The sequence below is a fragment of the Capra hircus genome, chromosome 21, assembly GCF_001704415.2.
Source record: "Capra hircus breed San Clemente chromosome 21, ASM170441v1, whole genome shotgun sequence".
NCBI lineage: Eukaryota > Metazoa > Chordata > Mammalia > Artiodactyla > Bovidae > Capra > Capra hircus.
This window is the reverse complement of record NC_030828.1, coordinates 68,777,629-68,797,437: the sequence shown is the minus strand read 5'-3', so window position 1 is coordinate 68,797,437 and position 19,809 is coordinate 68,777,629. Positions and strand designations below refer to the sequence as shown.

Sequence of the window (19,809 nt, the reverse complement as noted above, 5' to 3'; positions counted from 1 at the left end):
AGGATTCCCGGTCAGTTCAGTCACTCAGCTGTGTCCGACTTTTTGCAACCCCATGGGCTGCAGCACACCAGGCTTACCTGTCCATCACCAATTCCCAGAGCTTGCTCAAACTCGTGTCTGTCAAATCGGTGATGCCATCCAACCATCTCATCCTCTGTCATCCCCTTCTCCTCCTGCCTTCACTCTTTCCCAGCATCAAGGTCTTTACCAATGAGTCGGTTCTTCACATCAGGTGGCCGAAGTATTGGAGTTTAGCTTCAGCATCAGTCCTTCCAGTGAATATTCAGGATTCCCAAGGGGCACCCAATTGCACAGGGACTGATCTGGCAGGGGCCAGCGGTGCCCACCTCTGCTCTCCTTCAGTGGCTACATGAGATCCCCTCCTCCTGGCCTCTGCTGACATGGGGAGTCCCCTGGCTGCCCCACCCAAGGCTCCAACCTCCCCCTCCCCCTCAGCCCTGCGTGCAGCATGCTGGACCAGCAGGCTGTGTCACACGGGGTGAGGCCACTGCAGCTGGACGGGGTCCCAGGATCATGACTTATCCGAGGGGCAGGGCGACAGAGAGCTCGCGCTGATTGCAGATGGCTGCTTGTTCCCAGGCCCCCGAGGCCAGAGTCAAACACACAGAGGACAGGTAGGCTGAGACCCCTAACAGGCCCAAGCAGGTGCCAAGCACACACAGGAACACAGACAGCTCTCTCCCTGTGCCCGCGAGTGACTGACTCCCATCTGGACACAGCAGGGCAGGGTCTCTGGCCCCCGGGGAGTGCTGCTGGCCCGAGAGTAGACATCAGGGCAGGAGGGGTGAGGCCCAAGCCCCAGTGACCCCACCTGAAGGACACAGCAGTGCCCCATCGTGCCACAGGCTCTGGAGGCTGGAAGCTGCCAAGGCCTCTTCCCGGCAATGACGAGTGCGTCCATCTGACCCTCTGCTGGAAGGCTGCCTGGCTGCGGCCTGGCTAACGGGAACACCAGGCATGAGTCATCCCACGAGGCACCTCACCTGGGCCCGGCGGGCTGTGTGCCCCCCAAGTGTACCCAGGAGTGCATCGTGCGTTCTGTGTGTGCGTGCCCCTGCGTGTGTCTGCTCCTGTTGTGCTCATCTGGGCACGGGGTCCCGAGTGCGTGCATGCCTTTGAGCGCACTCTCAAGCATCTGTGTGTGGGGGGGTGGGGTCGGGGGGTGGTGCCTGTCTTGGAGTGCATGAGGAAAGATCCAAGTGGACCTGTGTCTGGGTACTGCTGTGAGTGTGTGTTATCTTACCTACGAGGGTCTGTGTGTCTGTGGCATGTGTGTGTCTGTGTGTGTTTGTGTGTCTGTATCAAGTCTGTGTGTCTGTGTGGTTGGGTCTTCCGTTTCAGCCTGGCCTTTTTCTGCCCCAGGAAAAGTTGCTCCCGCTGACCCCAGGCCAGGGCAGCCCCTGAGAACGTGGCCGTGCTCTCCTGGGTCTGCTCAGGCCCAGGTTCTCCACCCCCACCCCTGGAGACCCGCATGCCCCAAAGGGCCTTTTCTCAGTCTGCACAAGGCTGAACCTCAGCTAATCCCTACTTCTATGGAAATGCCTTTCCTGGGCTTCCCCACCCTCTGCCCTCGCCCCAAGACGTGCCACTCAAGCGAGGGCCGAGGGTGGGCCCACCCTACCCACTCATCTTCACCGAGTCCCCTCTGCCCACTTAAGGATCCTTCTCACTCATCACACCCCCGTCCTGGTCCAGCCCCCACCCTCCTGCAGGGCTCCTGCCTTCCAGCAGTGCACCCCTGGGGCAACGCCCGGCCACCTGGTAATCTTCCTGCAGACCCCGGGGCCCAGTCCTGCTGCCCCTGCCCCCAGCCGCGCTGAGCCTAGGCTTGGGCAGCGTGAGCCAGCATCTGCCCTCTTACTCCCATACTCCGCACACACTCCAGGGTTGCTTCGGTCCAGAACCCTCTGCCCTGCTCCTGAAGTCCGAGCTTAGGCTGTCCACGCGGAGCCTTCCAGGCCCGCTCCCCGCCCACTTCCACCGTTGCACCATGCTACCTCTGGCAGCACACACCTCCAGATCGGGAGCCCCCAGGGCAGGGTTAGTGGGGTCAGGTCGCAGGCCATGGCCTCCCTGGACCCCGACTACCCCTAGGCCCTCGTCCAGGGTGCCCCACTCCCCAGCGTGTAACTGCCATGTCAGTTCCCAGACTGGGAGACAAGACTGCGGGGAGCAGGTCAAGTCCAGGAGTCTGGCGCAGCGTCCCGGGACCCCTCGCTGGCAGACGCCCAAAGTCAACACTCTTGAAAGGTCCTTTGAGGGCGCGGGGCGGGGCCAGGCTAAGGGCGGGGCTAGGCCGTAGCGCGGCTGGCGCGGGGTGTCGGCCTGGAGGTGGGAAACCCGCAGGGCCGGACCTGGGGGGCGGGGCGGGGCGGGACCTTAGGGGGGCGGGGCCTGTCTCGGACTGGTTCCCCGCCGGACGGGGGCGGGGCGGGGCTGCCAAGAGGGCGGGGCCTTGAGGGCCGCAGCCAATGGGCTGAATGAGGACGGCGGCCCCACCCGCGCTCGCTCCTCTGCGGCTCGGCGCGGGCTGGGCGGGCCGGGGCGGGGTCCGGGCGGTGGCGGGGCTGGGGGTCGCCTGCACAGCCCGCAGTCTGCTGCCGGCCGCCAGCTGCAGCGCAGGGCTGCGGAGGCAGAGTGCGGCTCTCGCCCGGCCCCCGGGCCGCCCGCGCGCCGGAGCCGGGACCTGCGCCTGGACGCGACGGGCCGCCGCGGGCCCGCACCGCCCGGCCGCCAAGATGTGCGACTGCTTCCACGTGATGCTGCCCACCTGGCCCGGAGCCCCCGGCAGCGGTGCGCCTCCTCCCCGCCTGCAGCCCGCTCCCCTCCGGGCGGGTGGGCTCCCCGCCGGGCGCGCGCCGGGCGGGTCCTGGGGCGCGCAGTGCGGGCGGGCTGCGGCGCCGGCCGGGGTGGGGGCGCCTCTGGGACCGGCCTGCGGTCTCGAGCGCGTCTCTGCGCCTCGGGGGCTGCTCGGACCTCTGCTTCTCTGCTCCCTCGCTTCCCCTCTTACCTGTCCCTGTCCGTCGGCCTCCCCTCTATCTCTGCTGCTCACTTTGTTCCCCACTCTTGTGTCGCTCCTCGCCTCTCTGAACCTCGTTGTCCTGTCTGCCTCACCTTCCTCTCTGCCACTGCGCCCCTGCTGTAGCCCTCTGGGACTTCGTGCTGTCCCTGGAGGCAGCCGCCTGGGGAGGGCTGCACGTGTGCGTGGAGTGAGACTACCATGAGTCACCAGATGGTGGGGAATGGCCTCCAGGACGGCCCTCTGATCTGTTTGGGGGCGACCAGCCTAGGTTGACCAGGAGTTAAGGTTCCTGGCTTTGGTTCAGAACTGTGGGGCCAAGCTGGGCCGGGTCCATCGTGTGGCTGTTGTGTGCTGGGTCGCTAGGTTGGCTGAGGTCTGGGACTTGGTGAGGGGCCTGAGTGGGATCAGAGCTCAGGCACAGGGTCCCCCAGTGCTGGGCAAGGGAAAGGGCCTCCCTCTGGGCCTCTGGCCACAGGATGAGAACCAGGGGCTCAGTGTGTCTGTCATCCGTCTGTCCCTGCACTGGGCCCAGTTTCGGGGCCTGGGTGTCTCAGCAGCATGGAGGGCAGGGTGGGGTGGGGCAGGGACAGTCCTTCCAGCTCAGGGTCAGTCATGCCGCAGCCTGGCCACACCCAGGACACCTGGCCAACTGCGGCAAGGGGGGCTGGGGCCACACTGCATCGGCACAGGCGAAACCCCACTCCCTGGGGAAGCAGGCTTGATGGCAGTGCTGATGTGGAGAGGGTGGGGTACCCCTCCAGCTGCAACAGGAGCCGCCGTGGTCCCTCCCATTGTCTGTTTGTCTGGCTGGCACTGAAGCCCAGCTCACCTCTTGTGTGGGCGTCCCTTGCCCAGGTGAGAATCCCACCCCAGTTCTCCCTGGACGGCCAACGGGAGGATGATGGGCTCCCAGCCCCCTCCTCCTGGCTGCGGTGGGCCTGGCCCACACCTCTGGGACTCCGCTGCATCGCAGGGACAGAAGGGCCCAAAGGATGTGGGACCATTGCTTTGCCTCCCACGCTGGCCTCCTCCTCGCTCACGGGCTGCCTGGAGGTGCCTGAGCTGCAAGGTGTCCGGCCATCTCATCCACCCTCCTGTCTCACAGAGACCTGTGCTGAGAGCCCCTCCCCAGCTGAGGCCTCATTCTCACTTTGACCTGTGCTTCTTTGGCCTCTGGGGAAGTTCCTCCTTCTGTCCAGCCGGAAAAACCAACCCCTCTTAGGGAACAAGACTTGCTGGGTCAGGGGCCCTGTGAGTTGTGTCCAACATGCAGATTCTCAGACCCTCTCCACCCTTCGGAGGAGGCCAGAGCACACACATGCTTAGGGCTTCAGTGCAGGCATCGTCCTGTGCAGTTCCCTGCTGGCAGGCCAGCGGCGGGCAGACCCTCCTCGTCCCTTGTCTTTCAGCCCAGCACAAAGCTTCCCTCCTGGACCAGCCGCTCCAGGTTCTCTGAAGGCCGGTCTCAGAGCCTGTGCCCCAGCCAGGGGATGGGAGCTGTGTCAGGTCCAACCTGCACGCGGAGGCTGCCCTCTGGTGGCTGTGTTGGGAACACACCAGCGCAGGGATCCGCCCAGCTTTACTGTGGGCTAGGCAATGGCAACCTACTCCAGTACTCTTGCCTGGAAAATCCCATGGGCGGAGGAGCCTGGTGGGCTGCAGTCCATGGGGTCACACAGAGTCTGACACGACTGAGCGACTTCACTTTCACTTTTCACTTTCATGCATTGGAGAAGGAAACGGCAACCCACTCCAGTGTTCTTGCCTGGAGAATCCCAGGGACGGGGGAGCCTAATGGGCTGCCGTCTGTGGGGTCGCACAGAGTTGGACACGACTGAAGCGACTTAGCAGCAGCAGCAGCAGGCCAGTCTGAGTGGCACTCACCCACTCACCCGCTCCAGTACCCTTGCCTGGAGGAGTCCATGGACAGAGGAGCCTGGCGGGCTACAGTCCACAGGGTGGCACGCAGCTGGGCGTGGCTGAGCACCTCTCATTCACTCGCACACCCCTGCCCCGCTGCCGTCTTCCTGGGGCCTCCCCCTGCTCCTCCCGGGCGCACTGCCCTTCTGCAGGCACCAACCACGTCACCCGGGGTGCTCCCCCCACCTCCCCGCCTTCCTCTTCCAGGGACAGCTGGGTCCTTCCTGAGGCAGAGCTGGGTCCTGGGCAGCTAGACCACGGACACGCGTGCTTGCTCAGTCACTCAGCTGTGTCCCACTCTTTACCAGCCCGTGGACTGTAGCCCACCAGGCTCCTCTGTCCATGGGATTCTCCAGGCAAGAGTACTGGAGTGGATTGCCATTTCCTCCTCCAGGGGGTCTTCCCGACCCAGGGATTGAACCCGGGTCTCCTCCAGCTCCTGCGCTGTCGGGTGGGTCCTTTACCACTGAGCCACCTGGGAAGCCCCAGTTCCCAGGCTGGGCCTCTGCCCTCCAACCTCTGTCTTGGTTTGTGGCCCCTCCCGCACTCCCCCTCAGAAGCCCCCACAAGGGCCAGAGAGCCCCAGGTGCTGGTGACACCATGAGGGGGTCTGGGTGGTCTTTCCCTGGCAGGGGCCACGGCAACCCCAGGGCCTTTGGAAGTGCCGTGCGGTGTCAGGCGTCCCCTCTGATGGCCCCTGCACAGCCCTGGGCTCTGAGCTCTGGGCTGGGTCTCAGATCTGTGAACGGGAGTGACCACGGCTGCTCAGGCCCAGGTTGGGTAGAGAGGTGTGGCCAGGGAGGCCTAGGGCTGCCCCCGTGAGCAGTCCTTTGCCTGGCAGCTTTGCCTGGTTCTCTGCACCGGTGGAGACAGGGCCACGGAGTCTCAGCACAGCGAGGCAGAGCCTGGAGCCAACGGGGAGCCTCTGTGGCCTCTACGGGGCCAGAGCAGCCGTGCCCAGGCTCTGGCGCTGCCCTGCACCCCCAGGCAGGGGCACACAGGGACAGGCACCGAGAAGGAGACGGGGGCAGTCATCCTGGGTGGGGGTCTGGACCTTCCCGGCACTTTAATGAGATTCTGAAAGCCACCCCTGGTGATGGCATGTGTGTGTGTCCCTGACGACACCCCGTCTTCTTCTGGGGAGACAAGCTGGACAGCCTGGCTCCTGCCCCAAGGCCTCTTAGGAAGTGGGGCAGGGCCCAGGCGTGGACAGGAGGGTCCAGTGCCCCCAAACTACCTGCCTCCCGCCTTGCGCCTGCTCCACCTGGGGCTCACCGTGGCTGGGCCTGTGGCAGGAATGCCATGATGCCCTTCTCCCCTCTGGCTAAGCGCTTCTATCTGGGCCCAGCCAGGAGCTGCCTCTTCCTGGAAGCCCCCTGAATTGTTCTCCTTCAGACTTTGACCGGCTCTGTATCTTCTGACTGCCTTTGCAGATGTGCTGTCTTTCAGGTCCAGCCTGGGGCTGGTTTGTCTGGGAATGGGGAAGTGGAGGTGCCAGGGAGGAGAACCCCAGACAGGGGAGTGGGGCCTGGGCCATCTGGGGCCCCCACCACCCACTTCAGGTGTGGAAAGCCCAAATTCCCCTGGCTCGGTCCTCTGGGATGGGAGCAGGAGGTGGTGACTTAGTCACTGAATCGTGCCCGACTTCTGCAACTTCGTGGACTGTAGCCGCCCAGCCTCCTCTGTCCGTGAGATTCTCTAGGCAAGCCTACTGGAGTGGGTTGCCATTTCCTCCTCCAGGGGGTCTTCCCGACCCAGGGATGGAGCCCGGGTCACCTGCACTGCAGGGGCAGGAGGAAGCAGACCCTGTTGTTAGGACTCCTGTGAAGAGGGGTTTCCTGTCTGCCCATCCATCCGTCCATCTGTGCGTCCCGGGGCCCTGGGCCTCAGGTGTCCACAGGCTGGGAGGCAGGGGTGTTTACTGAGCAGAAATGAGACAGGTAGGACTTCTGCCACCAGGGCACCCTCAGCCCACAGGGGAGCCAGGGAGGGCTTCCAGAAGGAAGGGCCGCCTGATGGGGAGAGCCTGGAGAGCATGTTGATGGGGAGCAGCGAGCAGCTTAACGGGTGGGTCTGGGGTGGGGCAGGGATTAAGGCTGTTAGGAGGAAGGGCTGTGTTCCCAGGACCGCTGGGAGCCCCAGAGTGTTTCAGGGCAGGTCCCATGGGAAGGGATGAGGCCCAGCAGGGTGCAGGAGGGGTGACGGAGGAGCTGAGGGCAGAGGAGAGGCTAAGCGCGGGACGGCCTCGAGGAGCTGGCCGCCCTCCCCACTCTTGGCCGGGCCGGTCGCTCCAGGAGCCTCATGGGCATCGCCAGGCTCCCCTCCCTGCAGGTTTCCCTGGTGTTTCTTTTTTGGGGGCACAGGCTGCCTGAGCTAAAGGTCCACCTCACTGGGGTAAATATTTAATAGTCAGAAGCACTTTCTAAAATGGAAAGATGGAGCCGGGCCCAGGAGGCCTGAGGGCCAGGGCGGGGTGGGCAGTGGCATGCCCGAGCCCACTGCTTGCCTGGGGGGCTGGAGGGGCCCCCACGTGGGCACAGGAGGGTGAGGGGCCGCGCTGGGCCCCCTCCCCCGAGAGCCCTGTGGGAGCCGGTATGTCAGGCCCAGGGCAGGCCCCCCGCTGCCGCTGGCAGAGGCTGGCTCCCCACCGCCTTAGCTGGTGAACCACCAGGAGCCCTGGGAAGGATCCCAGTTGGGCTCCTGCCTGGACACAGCACCGGATGTGGGTGCCCACCGCTGAGAGGACGGCCGGGGCGCAGAGCGGGGAGGGCTAGGGCCGGGACTTCTGCAGCAGGCATCTGTGTTTGGGCCCCTTCACGGCGGCTCAGCCCCACCGTCCACTCTCAGTGTGGGTGGGCGGCCCTGCAGATCGGGCCCCGCTGGGCCAGGGCAAGACTTCTGCATTTGGGGCTCGAGCCCTGAGTGGCCTCCCACCCCACGCTGATGGTGGGCCGCCCGCACTGCCTCCTCCACACCGCCCTTGACCCTGGCTGATGCCCTTGTCCCCAGGAACCATCAGTCTTGCCGGGCCCAGCTCAGGCGGGAAGGAGGTGGCCTCCACTGGGCGCTTGGCTGCAGGACCCCTGGGGTGGCCACCCCCAGGGCAGTCCTTGCTCCTGGGAGGCAGACGCACCCGCGGGCTCCTCTGTGACACACCCGCCGGAAGGGCACGCTCGCCCCCAACCTCCCCACCAGCTGACTCACTCTCAGCTGACCCCGGCCCTGCCCCACCCCTTCCCACGGGGCCTCTGAGGAAAAGCTAGGAGTCTGGGTGGCAGGGGCCGGCGGGCATGTGCCTGGCAGCCTGCATTGCAGGCCTGGAGGTGCCCACGGGCCCTTCCGCTGGCCCTGCACCTGCCTGGCCACCTGGAGCCAGGGGACCTGCAGGTGGGGTCCCTGGGCGCCGAAGCAATGGCAGGCCCTCACTCAGCATGCTTGTCCGCTGGGGGGCCAGGCACACCCCTTGGAACAGATGCCAGCCCAGAGGTGGGGTGCGGGGCAGCCCCCGGACCCTCGCCCCGACTGGGTCACAGCGGCGCTGACCCAGGGCCCTGCCCCTTCAGCTGGCTCCCTCCCTTCCCTCCCAGCACTCCAGCTGGCGCCCACCTCCCAGGGGTGGCTGGCGCTGGCCGCTGGGGAACAAACCAGGGTCCATGCCGGGAGGGGGCTGGGGCTGAGCAAGCAGCGAGCATCCACGCTGGAGTCCGGGGAGGGCCTGTCGTGGGGGTGGGGACAATGAGGCTGGAGGAGGCCCAGCCCGCAGAGGGCACCGCAGAGGGGCCCAAGCTGCTCGGGCGGGGAGGCTGGCCACGCTTTCGCGAAGGTCCAGGGCAGGGCAGGTGATGGGGGCGGCTTGACTGGCGTGGGGCACCCCGGCTCTGGCGGGGAGGCAGTGGGGCTCGCTGTTCTGCGCCAGCACCTGGCCCTCCTTCCAGCTGAGTCAGCCCGCCCGGAGGCGGCAGCCTGGTGGGGCGCCAGGCAGGAAACAGAGTCCACAGGTGAGAACTGTGTGGGCTGGTGGACCAGGTGTGCTCGCGGGCCAGCAGGCAGAGCTGCTTTTCCTCTCGCGCAACCAGAGTCGTTTACAACCGCTAGGTTTTTGTGGGGTGGGTAGGGGGCTGCCAGGAGTGGCCTAAGTGCCGGTCTCCCTTGCAGCCTCTCACCCGTGTCCCGGGCAGTGCCAGCTGCCTCAAGCTAGCCGGAGCCTTCTGAGCGGCCGGGGGCCGTCCCTGCCGCCCCCCGCTCTTAAGGCTGCTCTCAGCTCCCCTGTTCCGGGGCAGCCTAGCCTCCAGTGGCTTCTTTTGGTGACTGTTGCCCTCGGTTCCTCGAGGCAGCCCCAGCCCTGTGGCTGCTGGTGCTGGCGGGTGTGTCTGGTGGGGGCTTGGGTGCAGGCTGACCCCTCCTAGGGCTGGGCCTGACCTCTCGCTGCCCTTGCACCCCCGCTGGGCCCCTCAGCGGGCCGGCCTGCTCCAGCCTGCTTGTGGGGTGCAGGTGCCCGCGGGGCCCCGCCCCCAGGACCGTGGGGGGCAGGGTGGGGCAGCCCTGGGACCCAGCAGATAGTAGAGTCTGTGGGCCTGCCGGGGCCTGCTGGGCCTGCCCTGGCTCAGGGCGGGGCTTGGCAGCCAGAGCCCCGTCCTCCCACCCCCTCAGGGGTCCCCAGGGGCAGGGAGTTCTGGGGGGCGGAAGGTGAGGCGACAGGGGCTGGCAGGCTGGGCAGGCGGGCTCCGGGGAGCAGGGGGCTTCCGCAGGTGCTGCTCAGCCGCTTACGCCCAACAACTGTGGGGGGCTGGGGATGATCGCTGGTTCCAGGACCACCACGCCCAGCTAGCTCATCAGGTGCCCTGGAACTTTGGGCGCTGGGTTTTGGCTGAAGGGGCTAGAGGGTGGCCAGGGTCAGGCTGCCCTCGAGGGGCTTGGCCAGGGGGCAGTGGCCAAGGCCGCCTTCCCCAAGGCCGCTGGCCCAGGCCATGGACAGGCTCCGTCTGGCCCTGCTCTGGCCTTTGTGGCCTTGGCTGTGGAAGAGGTTGGCTGTGCCCTGGGCGGGGGTCTCAGCAGAGCCTGAGGGGCTGTGAGGCACTGCCCCCACAGAGGGAGCCATCTTAGTCCGTCCCGGGTGGGCCTCCATCCCTCCCCGGCACCCCGGCCTGCCAGCCCCCCAGCCTCTGGCCCAGGCTGGTGCCCAGCCTGCCTGGATGGTCCTGTGTGACAGCGAGTCTGTCCACACAGCCAGACTGGGCTGGGCCAGGCCAGGGCAGGGCGGTGGCAATGACTCACTGCATCCCTGAGCATGCTGGTGTTTCCTCCCCCAGTCAGCTGCTCTGACTGGGGGGGCACTCTGGGGGAGGGGCGGGGCCCCCCCTGCTCCTGAAACTGAGCGGGAGGAGCCTAGCCCAGCTGTGGGGGCCTGTGAGGGGGCCCGCCCGGTCCCTCCGGTCGGGGCGAGGTCTTGGCTGACTCTGGGCCGGCCTGGGAAGGGGGCCTGAGGGCGGGGCCTGAGGGCGGGGCTTGGAGGGGCGGAGCCGGGAGGACAGACCCAGGGAGCTGGGAGTCTGGATCTTCACTTCGGGTTAAGTTGGGAGGACGTCTGCCTCGGTAAGCAGCTGAGCGGTCTTCGGTACCCACCCTCTGCCCCCTGCCCCCTGCCCCCTTCCTGGGCTCAGCCCTGGGGCGCCCAGCCACCCCTGCAGGGTGGAGGGGGCGACTGGGGGGGGTGGTGGCAGAGCTGGGCTGGGCATCTCCATTGCCATCTCCCTGAGTCTGCCCTCCTCCAGCCCAGCTGATGCTGGAGGGGCAGGCTGGTCAGGTCCTGGTGGCCAAGGGTCACTGTGGTCAGCATGGCCATTTCAGTCCCAGAAAAGGCAGACCCCCAGCCGGGCTGTGTGGCCGAGGGTGGGTCCTTCAGGTGACGCTCTGATGTGCTGAGGGCCTGAGAGAGGGGAAGGCGCTTCAGCCAAGCTTATCTGCAGGTGCCGGGCGGGCCGTGGGGGCCTGCGGTGGTGTCCCAGGGTCACATGGCGCTGGGCATCTGGGTGCTGGCCTTTCACCTGGACACAGACAGACTCGGGCCTGCTGGGCCTGCTGGGGTGGGCGGGAGGGCCAGGACAATGCTTTCTGCTGCCAGGCCCATGCAGCTGGTGGTCTGGGCGCCGCCTTCAGGGCTCCGAGTGTCCAGGTGCAGAAGGCGATGCGCTGGGCTCACCTGCTTTCCCTCCTAGCCCTTGAGACCCCGCGCACCCTCAGCGCCGCACCCTCAGGCCGGGCGGGACTCACTGTCCCCTCCTCTGCCCACCTACTCCTGGCTCTGCGTTCATTATGCACCTACCGCATACCAGTGTTGGGGAGAATGCTCCAGGGACCAGGGACTAGGGAGTGGCCAGAGATGGTGACAAGGGGGCCGAGCTGGACGCTGAGATGGCAGAGGAAGCCGCATATGAAAAGGGCAGAGCTCGGGAGAGAGGGCTGGTCTGGAGCCCAGCTCCGAAGGTCCGGGGAGGGCACCGGTGTTGGTGGGCCAGGCAGCCAGCCAGGCTGGAGAGGGCGGCCTGAAAGCCACCAGGGCTGCCGTGGAGGTGGCTGTGGGCCGGGGGGACCGAGGTCTTCCTGCAAGCAGAGCCGAAGCCCAGGCTGCCATCCCGAGCAGCAGACCTCTCTTGAGAAATAGCGGGGAGGCAGGGCGGGCCCTCGACCGCCTGCGGGCTTTGCTTCAGAAAGTCTGGAGGTCTCATGACAAGTCAGCTGCGCTCAGCCCTTTCCTCCTGACGTTCCAGGGTGGGGTGAGGCAGGGTGTCCCGGGCGCCCCTGTGGACACTGGGCTCCCAGCCCAAGGGCAGTGTCCCCTGTGGAGGGAGCCTGGGCCGGCCAGGGGCTCACCTGGGGCTGTGCACACTGTCCACTCACACACCCTACATGGGCATGAAGACCCCATGAACACACGCCTCCAGGCTTGTGCACACACACACGCAGCCCAGGGGCGGACACTCAGGCCACTCTCGAGGGCCCTGCTGCTGGCCGCTCCCCTTCCGCTTGCACTGACAGCCCCCGGTCCTACCGCTGCCGGAGTAAACTCGCCCCACACCTGGCCCACCTGGAGGCTGGAGCCGGGCTCCTGGGGCGGTCAGTCAGGTGCACACCTGGGTTCTGTTTAGGCAAACCTGCTGCGCCCATGAATGGCCCTACACTGGGCCCCCTAAGAACTGCCCCCTGGCTGGGGCTGGCGGGAGAGTCGCCAGGTCAGTCCGGGGCCCCAAGGACAAGGTGACTGCAGGGAAGCCATCCAGGTGAACGCCCCCTTTCTGCATCTGTCCCCCAGCCAGCGTCGGCTGCTCCTTGGCCCTGCCCGCTCCGCAGATGCTTCCCGGAGGCCCCACCCGAGAGGACTGCCATTCTTGGGAGTGAAGCTTTTCTGATAATGTGTTGCCCACCCCCTACCCCCCAAGCCCCCCAGCAGGTAGCATTTGAGGCCGTGGACTAGTTAGGGTGCATATGTAGCCCAACTGGGGTGCTGGGGCCGGGGCCAGGCCTGAGCCCTGAGGAGGAGGGGACAAGCATTGGGCGAGGCAGCAGGTGCCAGCAGCCGGACCGGCTGGGCCTGGCTCAGCGAGTCGCCTCCACCTCCTCCTCTGCAGAGTGGACCTTATGTTACCGGTCATTATTCCAGGCGCCTGCTGGGTCTGGGCTCTCTGCAGGGCCAGGGCCGGGTCAGGCCAGCTGCCGAGACTCCTCCCGTGCACTCAGGGTGCGGGGGGCCCCACAGGACGCGGGGACCGGCAGGACAGAGCTCGGGGCTACAGGGAGGTCTCCTCTCCCCTCCGTGGGGGCAGGTCCGAGGCTGGCAGGGCTGCTGGCCGCCTGGCCCTGGGGCAGGCAGGATTTCCTCCTTCCTGTTTGTGCGTCTCTAGGCTGGGCTCCAGCCAGCCTGGGGTTCTGCCCTAAGGGGTGCAGAGGGACCCAGAACTTACAACCACAGCCCTGCACCTTCCCGCCGGCCTGACCTTGGGGTCGGCCTGTACTTGCCTCCCTGAGCCCCCACTTTTGGTTCCTACCTTAGGTATAGGGCTCTGGCGCCCAGGGGGCCGGGGGGCCGGGGGTGGGGGGTGGTGGTATTGTGAGGGCGGAACTAGGCCAACTGGGACCTCAGCAGCCGGAGCGGCGCTGGTCCAGCCCAAGCTGGGCGGGCTGAGCCTCCCGGCCCCCAGGTTCCCGGGCCTTTCCTTTCAGCCTCCAGCCTCCCCGGGAGCAGGTCTGGGGGTACAGCCTCTTGGGGCCTGGGGGATCCCCGCCTGACTTCGGGGCCTTGCACCGCAGCACCCAGCCCAAGGTCCGGCTGCACACCGCCTGGGGTCCCCGCCTCCCCCAGCCGCGATCCGGCTCTGGGCAGGCCGCCGCCCGCGCCCGCAGGGACACGCCTGCCAGCCCGGCGCGGAGGGCGGTCCCGGCCTTGTTTTGCTGTGACTCAGAGAAGGGTGCGGGCTGGGGGCGGCCGGGCTGCTTTCCTGGGCGGGTCCGCGCAGCTCTCCGCCCCTCGGCCGGTGCTCCAGCCCGGAGCGCGGGGCACAGGGAGCGGGGAGGTCCCCCTACGGGCCAGGCGGGGGGCCCCGGGGCCGGGGCGCGGCCTCCCTTGGCCTCCCCCCGCCGCGTCCAGCCCCCGCGCGGCCCCGCGAGCTGAGCACCTCGGCCAGTGGCTCCTCCTCCGGCCTCCGATTCCCGGGCGCTCACCCAGCGCGCCCACTTTGGGGATGGGCAGGACGGGGAGACTGCGGCCGGACGGTGCGGGGTCCGCCGCCCTCGCCCGTGGCTTCCTCAGGGCAGCGGGCTCGGCGTGGAGCAGACCTGGGTCTCCCCTTCCAGCGGGCGGCCCGGAATCCACCGGGACTGGTTCCCAGCTCCCCGCCGCGCCGCGGCCTCTGCACCCCTCTGGTTCTCCGTGGGCATAGCAGCTCTCTAACATCCGGGGAAGTCAAGGCTCAGAGGTGGACGGGCTTGCTCGGGTCACATGGGCAAGTTGGCCAGAGAGGAGCCTCCATAGCTGCAGTCCCGCTAGGCCTGGGCTTCCCCCGCGGGCTCCGTTGGGACAGGGGCGCACTGGGGACCAGCCCGTGGGCCAGGGGTCCCCGCCTGCTCCAAGCCCCGCAAGCAGGGGTCGGTGGGAACTCCGCGGTTGGCAGGTGTCGCCTCCTCACCAGCGCGTGCTCAACCAGGGAGGGTTCTCCGAGCCCGGCTGGAGTCTCTAAGATCCTGGGCGCTTCCCCTGGAATCTTGAATACAATTCAGGGGGCGCTGGGCCTGCAGACGCTGGTGGACCGGTTTTAAGGAGGGGTTTTGATCGCTGAATCATCACAGGACTATTTGCATAGCTGGTTTCTCCTGAGCGATGCTGGCCCGTGTGTCTCTAGGAATATGTCCAATTCCTCTGTATTTTCAAGTTTATTGGCATTCAGTTTAAAATTTCCTCATTTCAATTTTATGTAGAATTGAAACATTTTTGGGGAAAAGGTACAAGTGATCGGAGTGTAGCTCAGTGCCTTCTGCCCAAGTGGACACGCTGGTGTAACCAGCACCCCTGACCCCCTCCTGAGGCCTCTCCCCAGCTGGTCTGCCCCCTACCAACGGAATTCCATCACTAGTGCCTGGCAGTTGTACGTTTTAGGTTTAGCTCTGATTCATTTTGACTTAATTTTTCCACATGCTATGAAGTAAGCGTCCAGGTATTTTCCCCCCAAATACGTATCCACTTGTCCCAGCACTGCTGTTGAAAAGACCATTAATTTTCTATTGGAATGTTTTGGCTGCTTTGTAAAAAGTCAATTGATCTTACAAAGTGCGGGACTATTGTAGCCTTTCTACTCTTTTCCTTTGATATTTGTGTTTATGTCATACTGACTTGGTTCTGTCGGGGGTCAGAGTGAATACCTAGCTGACGGTAAATGGTTTAAGTCATTTTAAATTTATTGAGATATTTAAATGGGCCATCTCAGTGAAGAGGAGCGTGTGCTCTGCCCCCATCAGATGGCGTGATCTCCAGGTGTGTCGGTGTGGCCTGCTGGCTGACGGGTGGGCCAGTCCTCTCCTTCCCTGTCGTGTTCTGGAAGGTCACCGAGCACTGAGCAGAGTGCTAGTCTCTGTCCTCAGTGTGGATTTGTTCATTTCTCCTTTCAGCTCTTCCAGTTTGCACTTCAGTGGTTTTGCCCCCATTATTAGGTGTGTACAGGTGTAGTTTTTTTTTTATGAATTGTGCCCTTTATTATTATTATGAAATGATTTGTTTTAAAAATGATTATTATTTTGAAACGATTAGATATTTTCCTTTCCTTGCCTTGTGGCAGTAGTGGTAAAGAACCTGCCTGCCAATGCAGGAGACACGGGTTCGATCCCTGGGTTGGGAAGATCCCCTGGAGAAGGAAATGGTAACTCACTCCAGTGTTCTTGGCTGGAGGGTCCCCATGGATAGCGAAGCCTGGCGGGCCACAGTCCACGGGGTCTCAGAGAGCCAGAGACGCCTGCGCGGCTGAGCGCTCTCCGCACGCCCTGTGTCGTGTCGTCTTCCCCATTCAAGGGCTCCCCCGGTGGCTCAGCTGGTGAAGCATCCGCCTGCGATGCGGGAGACCCCGGGTTGATCCCTGGGTTGGGAAGATCTCCTGGAGAAGGGAAAGGCTCCCCACTCCAGTATTCTGGCCCGGAGAATCCCATGGACAGTCCATGGGGTTGCAAAGGGCCAGCCACGACTGAGCGCCTATCACATCACTTCTTTTTATTTAGAGTCCATTTTGCCTAGATAGCATGTAATCAGGGCTGGTTTTTAAAGTTCATCTGACAATCTCTACCTTTTTGAGTGGAATTTTAAGTCCTGTTATATTTAATATATTGTCAATACGGGTGGCTTAAATCCTACCATCTTGCTAGTTGCTTTCTAATTTTATTCAATCCATCCTTTCTCCTCTTCCCCTCATTCCTTACCATGTTTTGCTGCTGCTGCTGCTGCTAAGTCGCTTCAGTCGTGTCCGACTCTGTGCGACCCCATACACGGCAACGCACCAGGCTCCCCCATCCCTGGGATTCTCCAGGCAAGAACACTGGAGTGGGTTGCCATTTCCTTCTCCAATGCATGAAAGTGAATATGAAGTTGCTCAGTCGTGCCCGACTCTTAGTGACCCCATGGACTGCAGCCTACCAGGCTCCTCCGCCCATGGGATTCTCCAGGCAAGAGTACTGGAGTGGGCCGCCATTGCCTTCTCTGTTACCATGTTTTAGAGTTACTTAAATATATATACATAGCTTCCTAGGTGGCACTAGTGGTAAAGAACCCACCTGCCAGGCTAACGTAAGAGACATGGGCTTGATCCTGGAGTCAGGAAGATCCCCTGGAGGAGGGCACAGCAACCCACTCCAGTATTCTTGCCTGGAGAATCCCATGGACAGAGGAGCCTGGTGGGCTGCAGTCCATAGGGTTTCACAGAGTCACACACGACTGAAGCAACTTAGCACGCACACACACATGTATATAGCTGCTTAATAACATACATTACATATATAAGTGTAAAGTTTATATTTATAAATTGATATGTATTCATACATTAAATGTATATAATTAATTATATACTAGACAGATATTAATGTGAATTGTACACATACATGTATAATTGTATTAATGTAAATTATATACATTATACATATAATTATACATATAATTTGTATATATCCAAGTCAGATACATTCTTGTATATACAAATTATTCTGCATGTATATATACAATAATACACTCATATGTGTTGTATGTATACATACATGTATATTTGATTATTTTGTCATTTATATTAATGTACACTTTACAAACACACATTTTTAGTATTGCATCTTATTTCTGCTGTTGGCTGTTCAGCTACACATCTTCTCCATCTTAACGGCCACTTCATGGTTTGCACCACGTCTTCTCTATTATCGCAGTGTGTCTTCCAATCATGTTTCGCTCCCTCGGGTACACCGTGAGAGCTTTGCAGTGGGGCCTTCCGTCACCCCGCCCCTCCCTCCCGCTGCTCCTACAGGTGTTAAGCTCTACGCTCTGTTCTGCTTTATGCAGTTAGTCACCTTCTCCTTTTGCAGGTCTGCTAAGGTGCATCTGCATACCACAAACCTCGGCCATCGTCAATGCGCGATTCAGTCGTTTCAGTAACTTTACAGAGCTCTGCAGCCGTCACCCTGTCCTGTTTTAGAGCATTCCCGTCACCCGCAGTTCTCTGGAGCCTGTTTGTAGCCCAAGCCTACTCCCACTGGTAGTCCCTAGCAGTTACCTAATTCTGCTAAACTATGGACACTGATCCAACATATATCCTGCCCCTTCTTTCTCGGCATTATTGCCACATACATCACATCTCTGTGTGTTATAGTCCCAGCTTTATGACTGTATAGTCACCACCCTGTATGGGCTGTTGCCGGGCTGCAGCCTGTGTGTTATAATCCCAGCAATATGACTGTGTAATCGCCACCCTATATGGGCTGTTGCCGGGCTGCGGCCTGAGCACCAGATCCGTCAGGCTGCTCGTTTTGCAGGTGGAGTTTCACTGGATCACAGTCACGCTCATCCATGGACATGCTGTCTACAGCTACTGCTGAGCTACAACCAGGGAGCTGCAGGAAAGATTCCATGGCCTGCAAAGCCTGAAATATGTGCTGTCTGACCTGTCACAACAGAAGTGTGCAAACCCCGGCTTTATATGATCTTGTATCTTTTAAAGAAGTTAAAAGATGGAATGAGATATATTTTTAGATTCCAATTGGAAAGATATGTTTGCTGTGTCTTTTGTATTTGCCCACGTGTGACCATTTTCTGCATTCTTCATTTCTTTCTGTAGAAACGGGTTAGTGTCTGATACCGGCTCCTTAAGCATCTCTTCTAGGAAGACTTGCTGGCAATGAATTCTCTTTGTCTTTGTTCTCTCGCAGATGTCTTTATTTTGCCTTTATTTTTGAAGGACACTTTACTAGATATACAATTCACGTTTGAAAACATTTCTCTTTTAGCAATTTGAGTCTATTGTTCCACTGTTTCCTGGCTTCCATGACCTTGGACAGTAATTGCGTCGTTGTCCCGTTAAATACGATGGGCCACTTTTCCTTGTTGCTTTCAAATTGTCCCTTTCTTGTGAACATTCTGATGTGATTGTCTAGGTCTGGGTCCCTTTGTGTTTATCCTGCTCGGGTTTGCTGAGCTTCTGAGATCTGCAGGTTGTTTTCAGCCATTATTCTCTCAAAAATATTTTCCTGCCTCTCTCTTTTTCCTTCTGAGACTTCAGCTACACATAATTGGCATTCTTGATGTCGCCCATGGGCCTCTGAGGCTCTGTTCGTTTTCCTTCAGTCCTTCCCCCCTTGCTATTTACACTGGTTTTTGTTGGTCAGTCACCAAGTCGTGTCCAACACCTTGTGATCCCATGGGCAGCGGCATACCGGCTTTGCAGACCGTGTGCTCTTTCTCGCAGCTCCCTGGTTGTAGCACAGCGGAAGCTGCAGACAGCATGGAAATGAAGGAGCATAGCTGTGACCCAACAAAGCTTCACTTACAAAACCAGCAACAGGGCAGACTTGGTGCACAGGCCATAATCCGTCCCCCGCTGTTCCTCGGAGTTCGTTCAAAATCATGTCCGTTGACTCGTTGATGCCATCTGACCATCGCATCCTCTGTTGCCCCCTTCTCCTTCTTGTCTTCAGTCTTTCCCAGCATCAGGGTCTTTTCCAATGAGCTGGCTCTTCGCATCAGGTGGCCAAAGTATTGGCGCTTCAGCCTTGACGTTAATCCTTCCAATGAGTATTCAGGGTTGATTTTCTTTAGGGTGGACTGGTCTGATCTCCTCGCTGTCCAAGGGACTCTTAACAGCTGTCTCCTGCATCGCAGTTCAAAAGCATCGATTCTTTGGCGCTCAGCCTTCTTTATGGTCCAACTCTCACATCTGTACCTGACTACTGAAAAAACCATAGCTTTGACTGTACGGACCTTTGTCAGCAAAGTGGTGTCTCTGCTTTTCCATGCACTGTTTAGGGTTGTCATAGTTCTTCTTTCAAGGAGCAAGCGTCTTTTATTTCATGGATGTGGTCACCGTCTCCAGCGATTTTGAAGTCCAAGAAAATAAAATTTGTCACTGCTTGTACTTTTTCCCCTTTTATCTGCCATGAAGTGGTGGCACCAGATGCCATGATCTCAGTTTCTTTAATGTTGAGTTTTAAGCCAGCTTTGACTGTCCTCTTTCACCCATATCATGAGCTCTTTAGTTCTTCTTCCCTTTCTGCCATTAGGGTGATTAAATTGACCAATTTCTATTAATATGCAAGTGTTTTTGCTGACTGCACCACAGAGCTTGCAGGATCTTAGTTCCCTGACCAGGGGTTGAACCTGGGCCCTAGCAGTGAAAGTGCCGAGTCCTGATCACTGGACCACCAGGGGATTCCCCTGACCTACCAGTTTTTCACTTCCTCTATCATCTCAGCTCTGCTATGAAGTCTCTCCAGTAAATTTTCAACTCCAGAATTTTCAACTTAAAAAAAAATTCTGTTTCTTTATGACATTCTTCATCAAGCCGTGGTCAGCATATTTTCCATTAATTCTTCAAGCATGTTCTGCTTCACTTTTTTGAACACATTTATGAATCTCGCTTTGGAGTCTGTGCCAAATGCTTTTGCTCCTCACTAAAGGCCATACTTTCCTGTTTCGTTGCTTGTCACGCACTTTCGTCTTGGATGCTGGACGTTACACTTTCCATATTATAGTGACTCTGGATTCTGGTTCCGTCAGGATTGTAATCACTGTTTTATTTGTGTGTTTGTTTAGTAACTTGCTTTGACTAAATCTGTGAAGTCTG

General features: G+C 61.0%; 1 protein-coding gene across 1 annotated transcript in view; it reads left to right on the top strand.

The window, feature by feature from the left end:
• The window catches only part of AHNAK2 (AHNAK nucleoprotein 2), a 33,738-nt gene continuing 16,430 nt past the window's right edge, over positions 2,502-19,809 (top strand). The window contains exon 1 of the mRNA XM_018065939.1: positions 2,502-2,814. Within this exon, the coding sequence (XP_017921428.1) occupies positions 2,502-2,814 (313 nt within the window). The remainder of the gene's footprint in view (positions 2,815-19,809) is intronic.